Genomic DNA, 11,729 nt, shown 5'->3' on the forward strand with positions numbered 1-11,729 from the left:
TTACACAGATTAGCAGGTTCTGCCTGCAGTTTTTAGAGTTGGGGAGGCAAGGAAGAGATGCAGTAGTGGGATATTCCAATTCCAGGCTGCACCAGGCTTGTTCTGGCAAACAGAAGAGACTGTGAAGCAAGAGGGAGCCCCTAGCTCCATCTCACACCCAAAGCCTGCCGCTGCTGTCATGGAAGTTTGATATTACTGCAAAAAAGCAGGCAGATAAGCAGGCAAACAGGCATGCAAAGATGGGACCTGCTGTTGACAGTGTAAGGGGGCAGAAAGCAAGGAGTAATTCATCTACACAAGAAAGCTGCAGCATTTAGCACCCAGTCCTTTGTGCATGCACAAAGGTGAAACTGCTTAAGTAAAGAAAATCTGCTCACAGAGATGGAAGAATGCCCACCCCAGAATTTCCTCTGGTTTAATTAAATCAGTTAAAGAAATTAATTTTAGACAGGTGTTACTCTGGCTGCACACACGTGAAACCTCAGTAGTAGCTACAGAAGCAGAGGTGTAAAGTTGGAAGCAGTCTGTGAAGTGTTAGAAAGGAAAGAGCATGAGGAGATAGACATGACGGAAGGTGAAAAACCAACTGCACAGGATGCTGCACAGAACAGCCTTGCCAAGCAAAGGGACTGAGACATAGGCAAGCAGCCTGGCAAACTGACAGGCATAGAAAGAAAAATAGGCAACAAATAAGCCAGTTGTACTTCTCGATCCTCTGAATCAGCCCTACGTAGCCAAGCATCTTCTCACACAGGAGACGCAGTCCTAAAGAAAAGCAAGTATTTCACCTAAACCAGAAAAAAATACAGTATCACCCTCCCATTCCTCTTGAGGCTGTTCTTGCAGCCAGCGTCATAAAACATCTCTCATTATTTGCACAAACATAGAAGAAACAAAATAAAATCCTGAAGGATGAATTCCTTCAGCAGATGCAGAACAGGAGGGCTTGGTACGAAAGCAGGGTGTTGTTCTAGGAGGCTCGATACTCTAAGTTATCCCTGAGCAGTCCTTGCAAAGCATTTGGGGAGATTTTTAGCCTGAAAGACACTTTACAGAAATAAATTGTAATTGAGTTTTAATAATCTTCCCCTTTTCAGAAAGGGCCTGACAGATGCTGCCTAGTGCTCACTTCTGCCCCATTTCAAATATTTTTACCTTATTTGGATGAAATATATTATTTTTCTAAAGAAAGGAGGTTGGTTGTTTTTTTTTTTTCTTTTCCCAAAGAGATGGTTTTGCCTTCGTCCAGCTGGTGCCTTTATTAGGTTAGTGCTTGCTCCCTTTTGGGGATGGGATTGTTTTTTTTTCCTGATCTGGGACAGACCATGCCAGCCCCTCAATCTAAAAGTGTGCAGCTTGTACTGCACAGCAAGTGAAGAAGTCAGGCCCTGATCTCCATCTTCCCTCTTCCCTCTTCCCGCCCCAAAACTCACCCTAAGTACATTTCCACTTTTTTATATTCTTCTTAAGAGTGTCAGTAGTGGTGAGAGCCGCCCTTTCACCAGCATAACACGTGGACACAGCTCCAAAGATGCCTGTCAAGGCTGACTCCTAAGGAAGCAGCATAGTCTGGGGATAAGACAAGAAAAGGGAAAATGAAGAAAGCTGGAAGCTCTCTCCTGTACGCTTAGGTAAATAATTTCCCTTGTTTCACCTTCCAGCACCTCTTTATTTATGTTTCCATCCCTGGAGATCAAGTCTTTCTTTTGCTTTGCACTTGCATAGCACCCAATGGTATGGGAGGGCTGAAAAACTCACAGCTCAAGCTCATCAGTTTTTGGTATGCAGGGTCACCACCACAAACAATTTGTGCTTAACATAAAGCATCACCACACAGTAAGGGCCTTCCAAAGCTTCCTGTGTCAAAGCCCTTAGTAAACACTTAGTTCTCCACAGCCTGCTGCTGGGCATGAAGGGTTTAATCAAGCATGGAGACCTTGATTTTAACAAAACAGGTTTGCAACAAAATGCTGCTCTGGACCTGCTGCCTGAGCCTTTGTTTTCCCCGAGCACAGCACTGCCCCAGCACAGGAAAAGCAAGGAGCCTCTGTTCCTGCAGCAAGTACTGCAAATGCCAGCAATGGAGTATACACCACCTGGGCTTTTTCCACAGTCCAACATACACCACACTTTTTTCCACCAGCACACACCAGGATGGACCTTCTGGCAACCCTTCCTCCCCCTCTACCGAACATAAAATAAGAGAGAACAGTTACAAAAGAGCAGTTACTTGCCAGAAGAACCCAAGTTGCAGCAAGGAAAGGCCAGATCCAAGTGTGTGTCTCAGGGCAGGCTGAGGTGCTGGGCAGCTCCTCACTCACACCTGCACAGCCCAGCCCTCAGGGCCAGTGGCCACAGCTGGGTAGTGGCCAGAACAGGGCTGGCGCTCTTGCTCCAGGGCACAGAGTTCATGGGTTTGGGGGCTGTACAAGCTGCAGGACCTTGAACAACATCTGGTTCCCAAAGGTGGCTTTCTCAGAAACTTGTCTGTGTCACAGCTCTGTATCTATCAGCCAGTATTTTTTACCATCGTCTGAAATCCAAGGCACACTTACAAGTAAAATACTTTGCAAAGTCATCCTCTTCCTTCTGATCCCAAACGCTGTTTGGTTACGCCACCAACACACAAAAGACAATAAAAATAAGATTCTTCCTGCTTTTGACAAAGATGCACATAGGACCAATTTGGCACATCTGAGGGTAAGGAAGGTTGGAGGGAGATGATCAGGAGACATCTCTCTTAACTCTTTCCCCCTTTTGACTAGCCCACACTTCTCTTGCAGCTATTGAAAAGGGAGTTTTTATATTCTCAAATTACTGGGAAGTACCAGTCTGGTATTGTTTCCTCTAGGAGAGGGCACAGGGTCACAGGCATTCACTGAAATGCGTCCAGATGACACCGTCCAGAGGACACTCCCTTCACCTCTTTTTTTTATATATTTTTAAGGACCTATAGAAACCATGTTAGGAACCCACTGAACTCAACTCTCTGGTGGGTTATTCTTCTTCCTGTGTAAAATAGAGTAAAAATAGAGTACACAGTAAAACAGTCCTTAAATAAGCCGGGTGGTGGGGAACTGCTGCTGCTGTCTCATTCTGCAGATAAAAGGTTCTCTACCTGGTCATCTCTCAGTTAACAGGATGCCATTGTCAGTGCCAACAGGCCAGTGAATAAGCATTTCACAGGGCAGCTGAGCTAAGAAGTTTGTTTCTAGCAAAAAAAGAAGAAAAAAAAATTACAGGTTATTAGTCAGGCTACAAGGACCAAAATCCTCTTCCTACAACTGTTGCTATGCTGGAAAGAGAAGGAACATGACACAGAGGAATAGAACTTGTGACTCATAACAATACCTGCTGGTTAGAAGGTCTGGCTTCTTCCAAATTCTTTGCTGGTGGATTGGATCTCTTCAACAAAATACACAAACGCCCCATCAGTGGCCAGAGGCACAGAGTTACATGTTTTGAGCAACAATGGCCTTGATGGAGTTTTCTGGGATTCATCAGGTTGAAGAAAGGAAAATATTTAGAACTGGTATCATATACAGAAAACCTACAGAATTGGTAAAGGTAGTAAGAAAGAAAACTAACAGACAGAAAAGAGCAGTTAAAGAAAACTGCCTTTTGCTCTGCACCAGAAATCCTGAAGTAAATGAATTGAACACTGGCAACATGGAGGAAAAAGGGGGGAAAATGAACCCGCAGGGATGCTTGTACTATAAACCTTGTAAGTCACTCTGCAAGGCACATACCTCAGCAACATATTTTCCACATTTCACCAACTGCTGTTGTCCAGGCACTTTCTATTTTCAAAACCTTCTATGTATATAGAATGTATACAGGCAGGACAATACTTTTTCATCACATCCCTGCGTTGTTGTGTTTTCTTTTCACAAGGATTCCTGACTTGGAGAAATGAAAAGTGTCATCTCTTAAGAAAAGCCTTTGCTTTTAAACACTTTCAAATTTGCCCTGTTTTAGCTAAACGTGACGTTCTCTGTGAACGTTAAACAGTGGAGAGAGAGACTGAGAGGGAGACACACACACACACACACACTCACTCACTCCTGGGGAAGATATTCATCCATTTAAGGCATGAGAAATCATCACATTCAGCAGCAGGTCTAAATACAGTAATATGAAGGTCCCTTTCGCTCCCCCGAGCAGGAAAATGTCACTGTGTACCAGACACCCAAATACTTGGGAATCAAGTAAATCCCTTATTTTTCAGAGGGGAGCCAAATCCTTCTGTTGAACAATGATGGAACTGTAGTAGCTACAGTTTACTTGCTGCACACCATCTCCTTCGATGGTTTCTGGACTGGGATGGCAGGGTTAGACCAGTCATGGGATCCAGCACAGCATTCCCTCCTGGAGATAAGACTGAGGGGCCATGGGATATCTCACATTCTCCCTTCAGCACCTCCTGCTGCTGGTGGAAGGAGCAGGACGCAGCATTATTCCACACCCTGCAGAGCCTCCTGCTGGGAGCAGAGGCACAGAATAACTGCACTGCGCTCACCAGGGGCTACATCCATCACAACCTCTGCACCATCAAAGACAACACAGCATTACCACGCTCCTGGAGCTATTTGTAGTGTACCTTACACTGCACTTACACCACTGCCTCCTGCTGATATCGCCTAGGACTGGAGCAGTCCAAAAACCAACCACAAATGGCCTTTGGAAAACATTTTAAAAGGACCAGGTTTCTGTAACCACCCCTTTCCCCTCCCCTGACCACCCTACATGCATATTTCTCCCCAAAATAAGAGCCACAGTAATCCAGTAATAGCCTGGTGTTAAATAGTGGTAACTCATATTTATTACAATTATATACAATCATATTTTATATTTGAAATCTATACATGATCACACAGATGAGCACACTTGCTTGGTGAGGACAGTGAGACTCAGTTGTTACAAGAATTGCTCTGCTAAGATGCCCTGATGCAGTGAATAGTATCATTGGACACCACCAGCTGCAAACACAATGCTGCAAATGAGAGGGTTCAAAATTCACTGGTTTGTGTATGGCCCCAACGGGGCAAAAAAAAAGGCTGAACTGCACAAGAAGGGCCAGTGGTTAAACCTCAGAGCTGGAGCTGTTGTCTTTGCTAGAAAGACTGCTTTGCTGAAGCAGGTGCCTGTCACTGGAGAGGTACCATTTATGATCATTTTTCTTCTCATTTAGGGAGAAAAAAAGGCTAAAAACCATTGCAAATATTCAGAATTAACCAACTATTCCAGCATCTGATTTCACCCCACTCATTCATTCATTCATTCATTCAGAGCAGCTATAAATAAAATATATGATGTCAAAAACTGATGTGAGCTTCTTGTCTTTGGAGGAGGAAGGGTAATAACGGGGTTGAGTGGAGTCAACTTCTTCTAAAGCCTTTTACTGGGAAGCAGTCATCAACAAAGCCACCTGTTCTCATGGATTTTACTGTGGCCATGACACCTTGGTCCCTACCAACAGGTCACTCTGATGAATGTAAGCATGTGGGGTGGAAATAACATTCTTTGGACCCCACAGAAGTTTAGTGTTTTTACGTGCTAGGTAGTTTCAGGAATTTGAGGCTTGGCATAAGGTTTGGAAGAGCCAAGACTGAGATCTGGTGAGGAATTTGAGGTTAAAATGTTCAGGTTTTGTTTTGTTTTGTTTTGTTTTGCAACAGAGTATCAAGTAGTTTGAGAAATAAAACAGAGGGTTATTTTGGGAAACAGAGAACTGGTTTGGGCCTTACGTGGGATTAAAGGCTCATGAAATCAAGGAGCTCAGTACAGACTGGTTTCTGAAATTGGATAGAAGGGCTCTAGGATGCAGCAAGAGGCTGGCTGCTTCTGTAAGAGGGCGTATTCTGTAGCTGTGGTGCATGGTAAGGCGATCGGTCTGCCAGCCTAGCAGTGACCCCAGCTCACGGGAAGAAGAGCTGGGAGGGGAGAAGAAGCCACTGCAAGACTGAAAAGCCCTGTGGTGAAACAGGGCAATCATGTTGTTCACCGAGCAATCATGACCTTGCTCAAGGTCAATCAAGGGAGAATCACTGGAGGGAATGGTAGCTTTTCTCTCCACAAAATGGGAGAGGCACTGGGGACAGTGCAGCAGGCTGGGGAAGATGTGCAGCAGCAGCAGCAGCAGCAGCAGCAGCAGCCAGGGCGTCTTAGTCAATCTCATTCTCATTGCTGGCCCCCTCAGGTCTTCGTAGCTTTTCCACTTGCTCATTAATCTGACCATCCCCTCCTCTCCGGTCCTCAGTCTGGACACCCAGACATTCCTCCTCATCCACATGGCTAACATCATCATCCTCATCATCCTCTTCCTCCTCATCATTCCTTTTGGTTTCCCTTTTCTCCTCCTCACCCTGCACCTCCATCCGCACTTGGCTCGTGACGTCGATGACGGCCTTGGTGCCCTCCTCCGTGCCGAGCAGGTGGCAGCTGACCTTGGAGCCCTCAGGACTGTGGCTCTCCTTCACTGGGGATGAGGTGGTCGACTCATTGCTGACCGGTGAGATGTCACTGCTGCTGTTGTGGTTGGCAACAACGGGGTTGGAGGGTGAGCTTGGCTTCACTGGGATCTGCCATGATGGGATCTTAGGAGCCGAAGGGGAAGGAGGGAACTGCCTCCTTGGGGAGGAGAAGAGGGGAAGAAAAGGAGAGAAAGGGGCTTTTATTATAAATACTGAGGGGTTATCATTAGAGAGAATGGCATTTGCACTACGGAAGTCATGTAAAGCAAGACTGAAACTCCAAGTCTCATTGTCATAAATGAGCAAAACCAAGGCCACTTCACTTCTCCAGAGAGATTCTCAAAGTGCTTTACAAGCTCCCAGCAATCGAGCCTGTACACAAGGAAAATATCCCAGCTGGGCAGTCTGAAGCACCAAAATGATCTGATTTTGCCAATTTAAGTAAGTAAGCTAGCACTCAGGAATGCTGCCTGTGAAAAGACAAAGGTGTCCCTTTATAAGACAATCACTAATTAATTGGTACAGAAAATTCCCACTGGAGCAAGAAGTCAGACACACCAGGTGCCTGAGCCAAGGAATTTCACCACCTGGCTCTCACCTCAATAGTGATACACCACTTGCATTCTGGCTCATTGCAATCCAGAGCCTTTCTCCCAGTCCCAGCATGCACTTTACATGTTTGGGCCAGGCCTGGCTGCCACAAACTGGTTCAGCTTCTCTGACTTGAATGGAGTCATACCAGCTTGCACCAGCTGAAAAGCTGGCCCCGAGTCCTTTCCAGGTTTTAAGGATATGGCAGTAGCAGGCTAATGCCCAGTACTAATAGGAGATCCCAAGTGCCAAACAGGACAAATATAAATGCAAGGGGAGCACTGGTGCCCTCAGAGAGTCATCCATCATGAAGGGCAAAGAACAAAAGCATGTCTGATGTAGTACTCCCATGCATCCTTGCCTGTGTATGTGAAAAGCGGGAGTACGAAGAGGTGTCAGATCAAAGTCTGAAAAGGCTATGTGCCAGGGGGTCCTCATGCCCCTCAGGGGAGCTGGCAAGTGCCACGAACAAGAGCAAAGCAGAGCAAAGCTGGCTGCTCTCCTGCACCAAGTGCTCACACTCGGCATTGCCTTCTCTTAGACTGAAGTGGGAACAGGAGCAGCTCTCACCTCCCTCCTGCTGCTGCCACCAGCAGCCACCACAGAACTGGGCTGATCTCACCCCATCCCCTGTGAGTGCAGGACGCTGATGTCTGCACTATTCAACGACTATCATAAATGCAACCAACTAGTTCAATCTGGAGACAATCACAGAATATTCTGAATTGGAAGGGACCCCCAAGGACCACTGAGTCCAACTCTTAAGTGAGTGGCCCACACAGAGCTTGAGCCCACAACCTTGGCACTATTAGCACCACGCTCCAAGCAACCAAGCTAATCTCAGTGGTTTTCCTGGCTCCAATGCTGCTGCTGCTTCCTCGCTGCAGAAACATTTGTCTTTTTATTAAAAAACAAGCCCCTAAAAAGTTTTCTTTTTTCCCAAAAAGCATTTTTCCCCCAAAAAGCACTTTTCCCCCAGTTACAGCCTTCCCACTGCTGCAAAGGTGTCATTAAGTAATGCTCTCTCCCCACAGAGAGGCCAGTATGACCCAGCTTAACAGACAGTAACTTAATATGTGTCCTCAATCCTTCAAAGCTTCCTACTGCAACTCCTGGGAGGGGTGGGAGGTGTAGCAAGAATTTAAAAGGATATTGACGACAACACACTTTGCAGACTTCTGAAAAGCCCACTTGCTCAGATCCAGGACACGCCTAGTCCAATCTTAGACTGACCTTTGAAGTCCGTCTCTTAGGAAACATTGAGAAGTCTTAGTTACATGTAGAAGGAGACAAGGGAGCCCTATCCAAATGATGGGATCAATAGCTGAAAGCTAGATAAACTCTTAATTACTTGGGAAAAAAGAATTTTCTCAAGAACTGAGATCTGATCCCTGTTCTTATGACTGTCCCACAGGCTGGGATTTCTTTCACCTCATTTCAGACACCTGCTACAGTATAAGATGTTGATACCTGAGCTGATTAAGAGGAACAAGCTCTGCTGTGGCACAATTCTTTTCATCCTGGTTATGCCCTGACCATGAACAAGGCAGCTGAACTGCATCCAGAAGTGACTTTCTAAAACAGAATACAGGTGCAGATGCAGTCAATTCCTCAAACTAGGTGAGAGGCATCCTGACTGTGGGGGAAGTGCGAACAAAAAGGAAAAATCTTATCAATTCCCTAATGCACTCTGTGATTTAAGGCCAGTTTGAAAACAATTTTGAGACCTGCAAATAGAAAGTGATAGCGGAGTGCAAAATGGTACTATTAAAATAGCAGTAACAGGATATAGAGGTAGTTCCTGTTCGAAATGCCCTTCCTCTCCATGACTGAGGGAATCCCAGAAAGCAGCCCTTTCCCCACAACAGTCTGCTCACATATTGCATCCATACCGGTTCAGGAGAAGTCCTTTTAAAGAGTAGATCTCAGATTTCAATTCATTAATATTCTGCGACTCCAGAATCCAATTGGTGGAAGTTGTGGCCTAGAACATGAAAAACAAGACATAAAGATCAATGTCTGAACTGGAAGATAATTCACCAATGTCACTTTTTCCTATGTTGTTCTGCTCCCATCTGGGAATTTCGAGTCCTGTGGATAACATACATAAGCTCTATCACTTAAAATCTCTCAGACCTGAGCAAAACAACTTCCACAATAAGAAGTACTTGAACAGATCCCCATGATGACCAGAAATAATAATTGTCTCAAGGTGCCAAGACTATTCAATATTTGCTTTGTGTTTGGGAGACTAATTAATCTTGTCTCCAATCTTGCCTCCCATGCACAACCATTGCTACAACATCTCAAGGGGACATTTCTTTTTTCAGGAGGCCAGCACTTGTGAGAATTCAGGCACAGCTGGGCCCACACTGGATGTTTTCCACCAACATATCAGACAGAGAACAATACACAGAGAGATAAACCAAATCACTTGGCACTGACCTAGTGAATGATTTCTAGAGAAGAACTAGAACTAGGATCCGGAAAAGCAGTGGGAGTTGCACTGAATCAGGTCCTTTACTCCATTCTGAGACTGAGCTAAGACAACAGATTCGAATACTATATATTAACAACTACTTTAAAACCATTTTCTCATTTCTCCTAAATCATAAAAGAAAGAATCCATTATCTGCACTCCGTGGTGTTTAGAGGTGGGCTGATAAATACATACTTGAAAGTAGCAAAAATATTCCCTACTTGATCTGAAGAATTAGATCTGTGCTTGAGTTACCAGGTCATATCTCCAGAAGCAGCTGGACTAGGCACTGTCTCTTGGATATTTCAAGGCAATGGATGCAGTTTTGTGGGGAAAGACGGTAAGTAACTCATGGAAGCCTAGTACAGCTGCTGTCAGAATTGCATCAGAATTGCCATGGGATCAGGCAGAAATTAGAGTAAGTAACTGAGAATAACATGCTGCAGACAATACTTTTGGCACTCTTTCTTTTAACCCTTTTGGGAACGTGAGAAATGGGAGTTTTCTAAACACAGATCATGGTCTATGGTTATCCCATCCTTTTCCTCCAGTAATTCCTGTAGCCATGAGACCAAATAATACTCATGCCTGGCACATCCCACAGTAATTTCTGCTAAAAGCCATTAGAAACAAACACATTGGTGAGTATCACTGCAGAGATAGTTCTAATAAATTCCCCACCAAAGGAAGCCAGAACCGGAATAACACAAAACTCCTCCTCAGCAGTTCTCACTAGATGTAGCCAGAACTGCTTGTTCCTACTTACTCTTAAACAGTCTTGAGCTACTGCTGAGTAACCCCACAGCCAGCACTGCTCACAGTGACTTCTGGGCTTCAAACCCAAAGAGCTGGGCGAGGCTCAGGCTGTAGTAGCTGTGTTATACACAGATGTGTTCCCTCAGGATTCACACTCCCAGCCCTCAGACAGCAAGAATCCAGGAGCCACTGTTCTGGCTTTCTAAGACCTTGAAAGCTACAGCAGCACATTAACAAGGGAGTGATTTCCACTCACTGGCCTGCAAAGGACTCAAATTTCCAAAACACATATGGTGCCAGATGCCTAGGATTTAGAAATAAAATCTGACATCTGGGGCTTTTTAGCCAGTCTCTTTAAAAACAGTTGTAGAAAATTCAAGCCTTGAATTTTTATGTACGTTTTTTAATTACTTAAAGTCGCTCTTTTTAATTTTTTACAGCATGCCAGTAGGAGTTTGAAAAGCAGATATAAAAACTTACATTGCAGCTGAGAAAACACAGCTTTTATTCTTTGGTTTGTGGGGTTGCCCAAGTTTTTCTTTGTACACATGAGGTTTAGATATCATAACAATGTGTGCTACCATTTCAGTGCGGGGGGTAGAGAGGGGGGAAGGAAAACTTCTTCAAGACTCTCTAAACCACCAAGACTTATGGCCTTTTTCCTTCTTAAAGCTCAACATGTGTTCTTAATCTTAACACTTAAGACCTGAAAACAGTTTTCCAATTTCCGGACTGGCTCCAGGCCACTGTCAGGCCACAGTTCCCAAGGAAAATTGAAGCAGAGTGTTGTGACCATAAACTGACTTTCATGGTTGCATTTACAGCTGTGCCACTGAGGGATTCCTCCTGTACAGTGTGCACAGCACAGAGTCAGCTGTGGCCCACCAGTTACACACCATCAAAGCATCTGCATGAGATTAAAGTGTGGTAAGGGGAGAAGACAACTGTTCCTGCTGCAGGTAAAGGGCTGTAAGCATTGCCTAAAGGATTTCACAGGAAAATCTCCCTGTACAGAGAATACCACAAGATAACTGTGAACAATCTTGGCCTTGAACAATCCCAAGTCTGCGAGTCAAAGGAAGACTTCATCTCCATGTGACTGCTTCACATTCACCCCACCTCACATGTCAACACTTACTCACTGATAGAATGCTTGGGCCAATTGTTGCAAAGTACTTTGGAGTAAAGCACTAATTCTCATTGACAGAAAGAAAATCAATTTTGGTTAAAAGTGGGTACTTTACACATGTAACAACACAAACTAGTCAGAATTGATGGCTTTATTGCCAAGGTCAAGTCAAGAGTCAAGGGGAATGGGTCACTGTGTGTCATTAACAGGGTTGTAATGGGGCCACCTGTTACACTCAGCTGACCAAAATCGTTGAAACAAGAACCCAAATAGTAAGAATGTTTGGCCATTACCTGGACCT

The 11,729-nt window shown here is 44.8% G+C and overlaps 1 protein-coding gene across 1 annotated transcript in view; it reads right to left on the reverse strand.

Moving 5' to 3' along the window:
- Positions 1–4,792: 4,792 nt before the first annotated feature.
- The window catches only part of PEX14 (peroxisomal biogenesis factor 14), a 70,685-nt gene continuing 63,748 nt past the window's right edge, over positions 4,793–11,729 (reverse strand). The window contains exons 8-9 of the mRNA XM_082295673.1: positions 8,957–9,048; positions 4,793–6,630 (exon numbers count right to left, since the gene is read on the reverse strand). Coding sequence (XP_082151799.1) covers positions 6,165–6,630; positions 8,957–9,048 — 558 coding nt within the window. The 3' untranslated portion in view covers positions 4,793–6,164. The remainder of the gene's footprint in view (positions 6,631–8,956; positions 9,049–11,729) is intronic.

This window comes from Coloeus monedula (assembly GCF_965178545.1).
Source record: "Coloeus monedula genome assembly, chromosome: 22".
Taxonomy (NCBI): domain Eukaryota; kingdom Metazoa; phylum Chordata; class Aves; order Passeriformes; family Corvidae; genus Coloeus; species Coloeus monedula.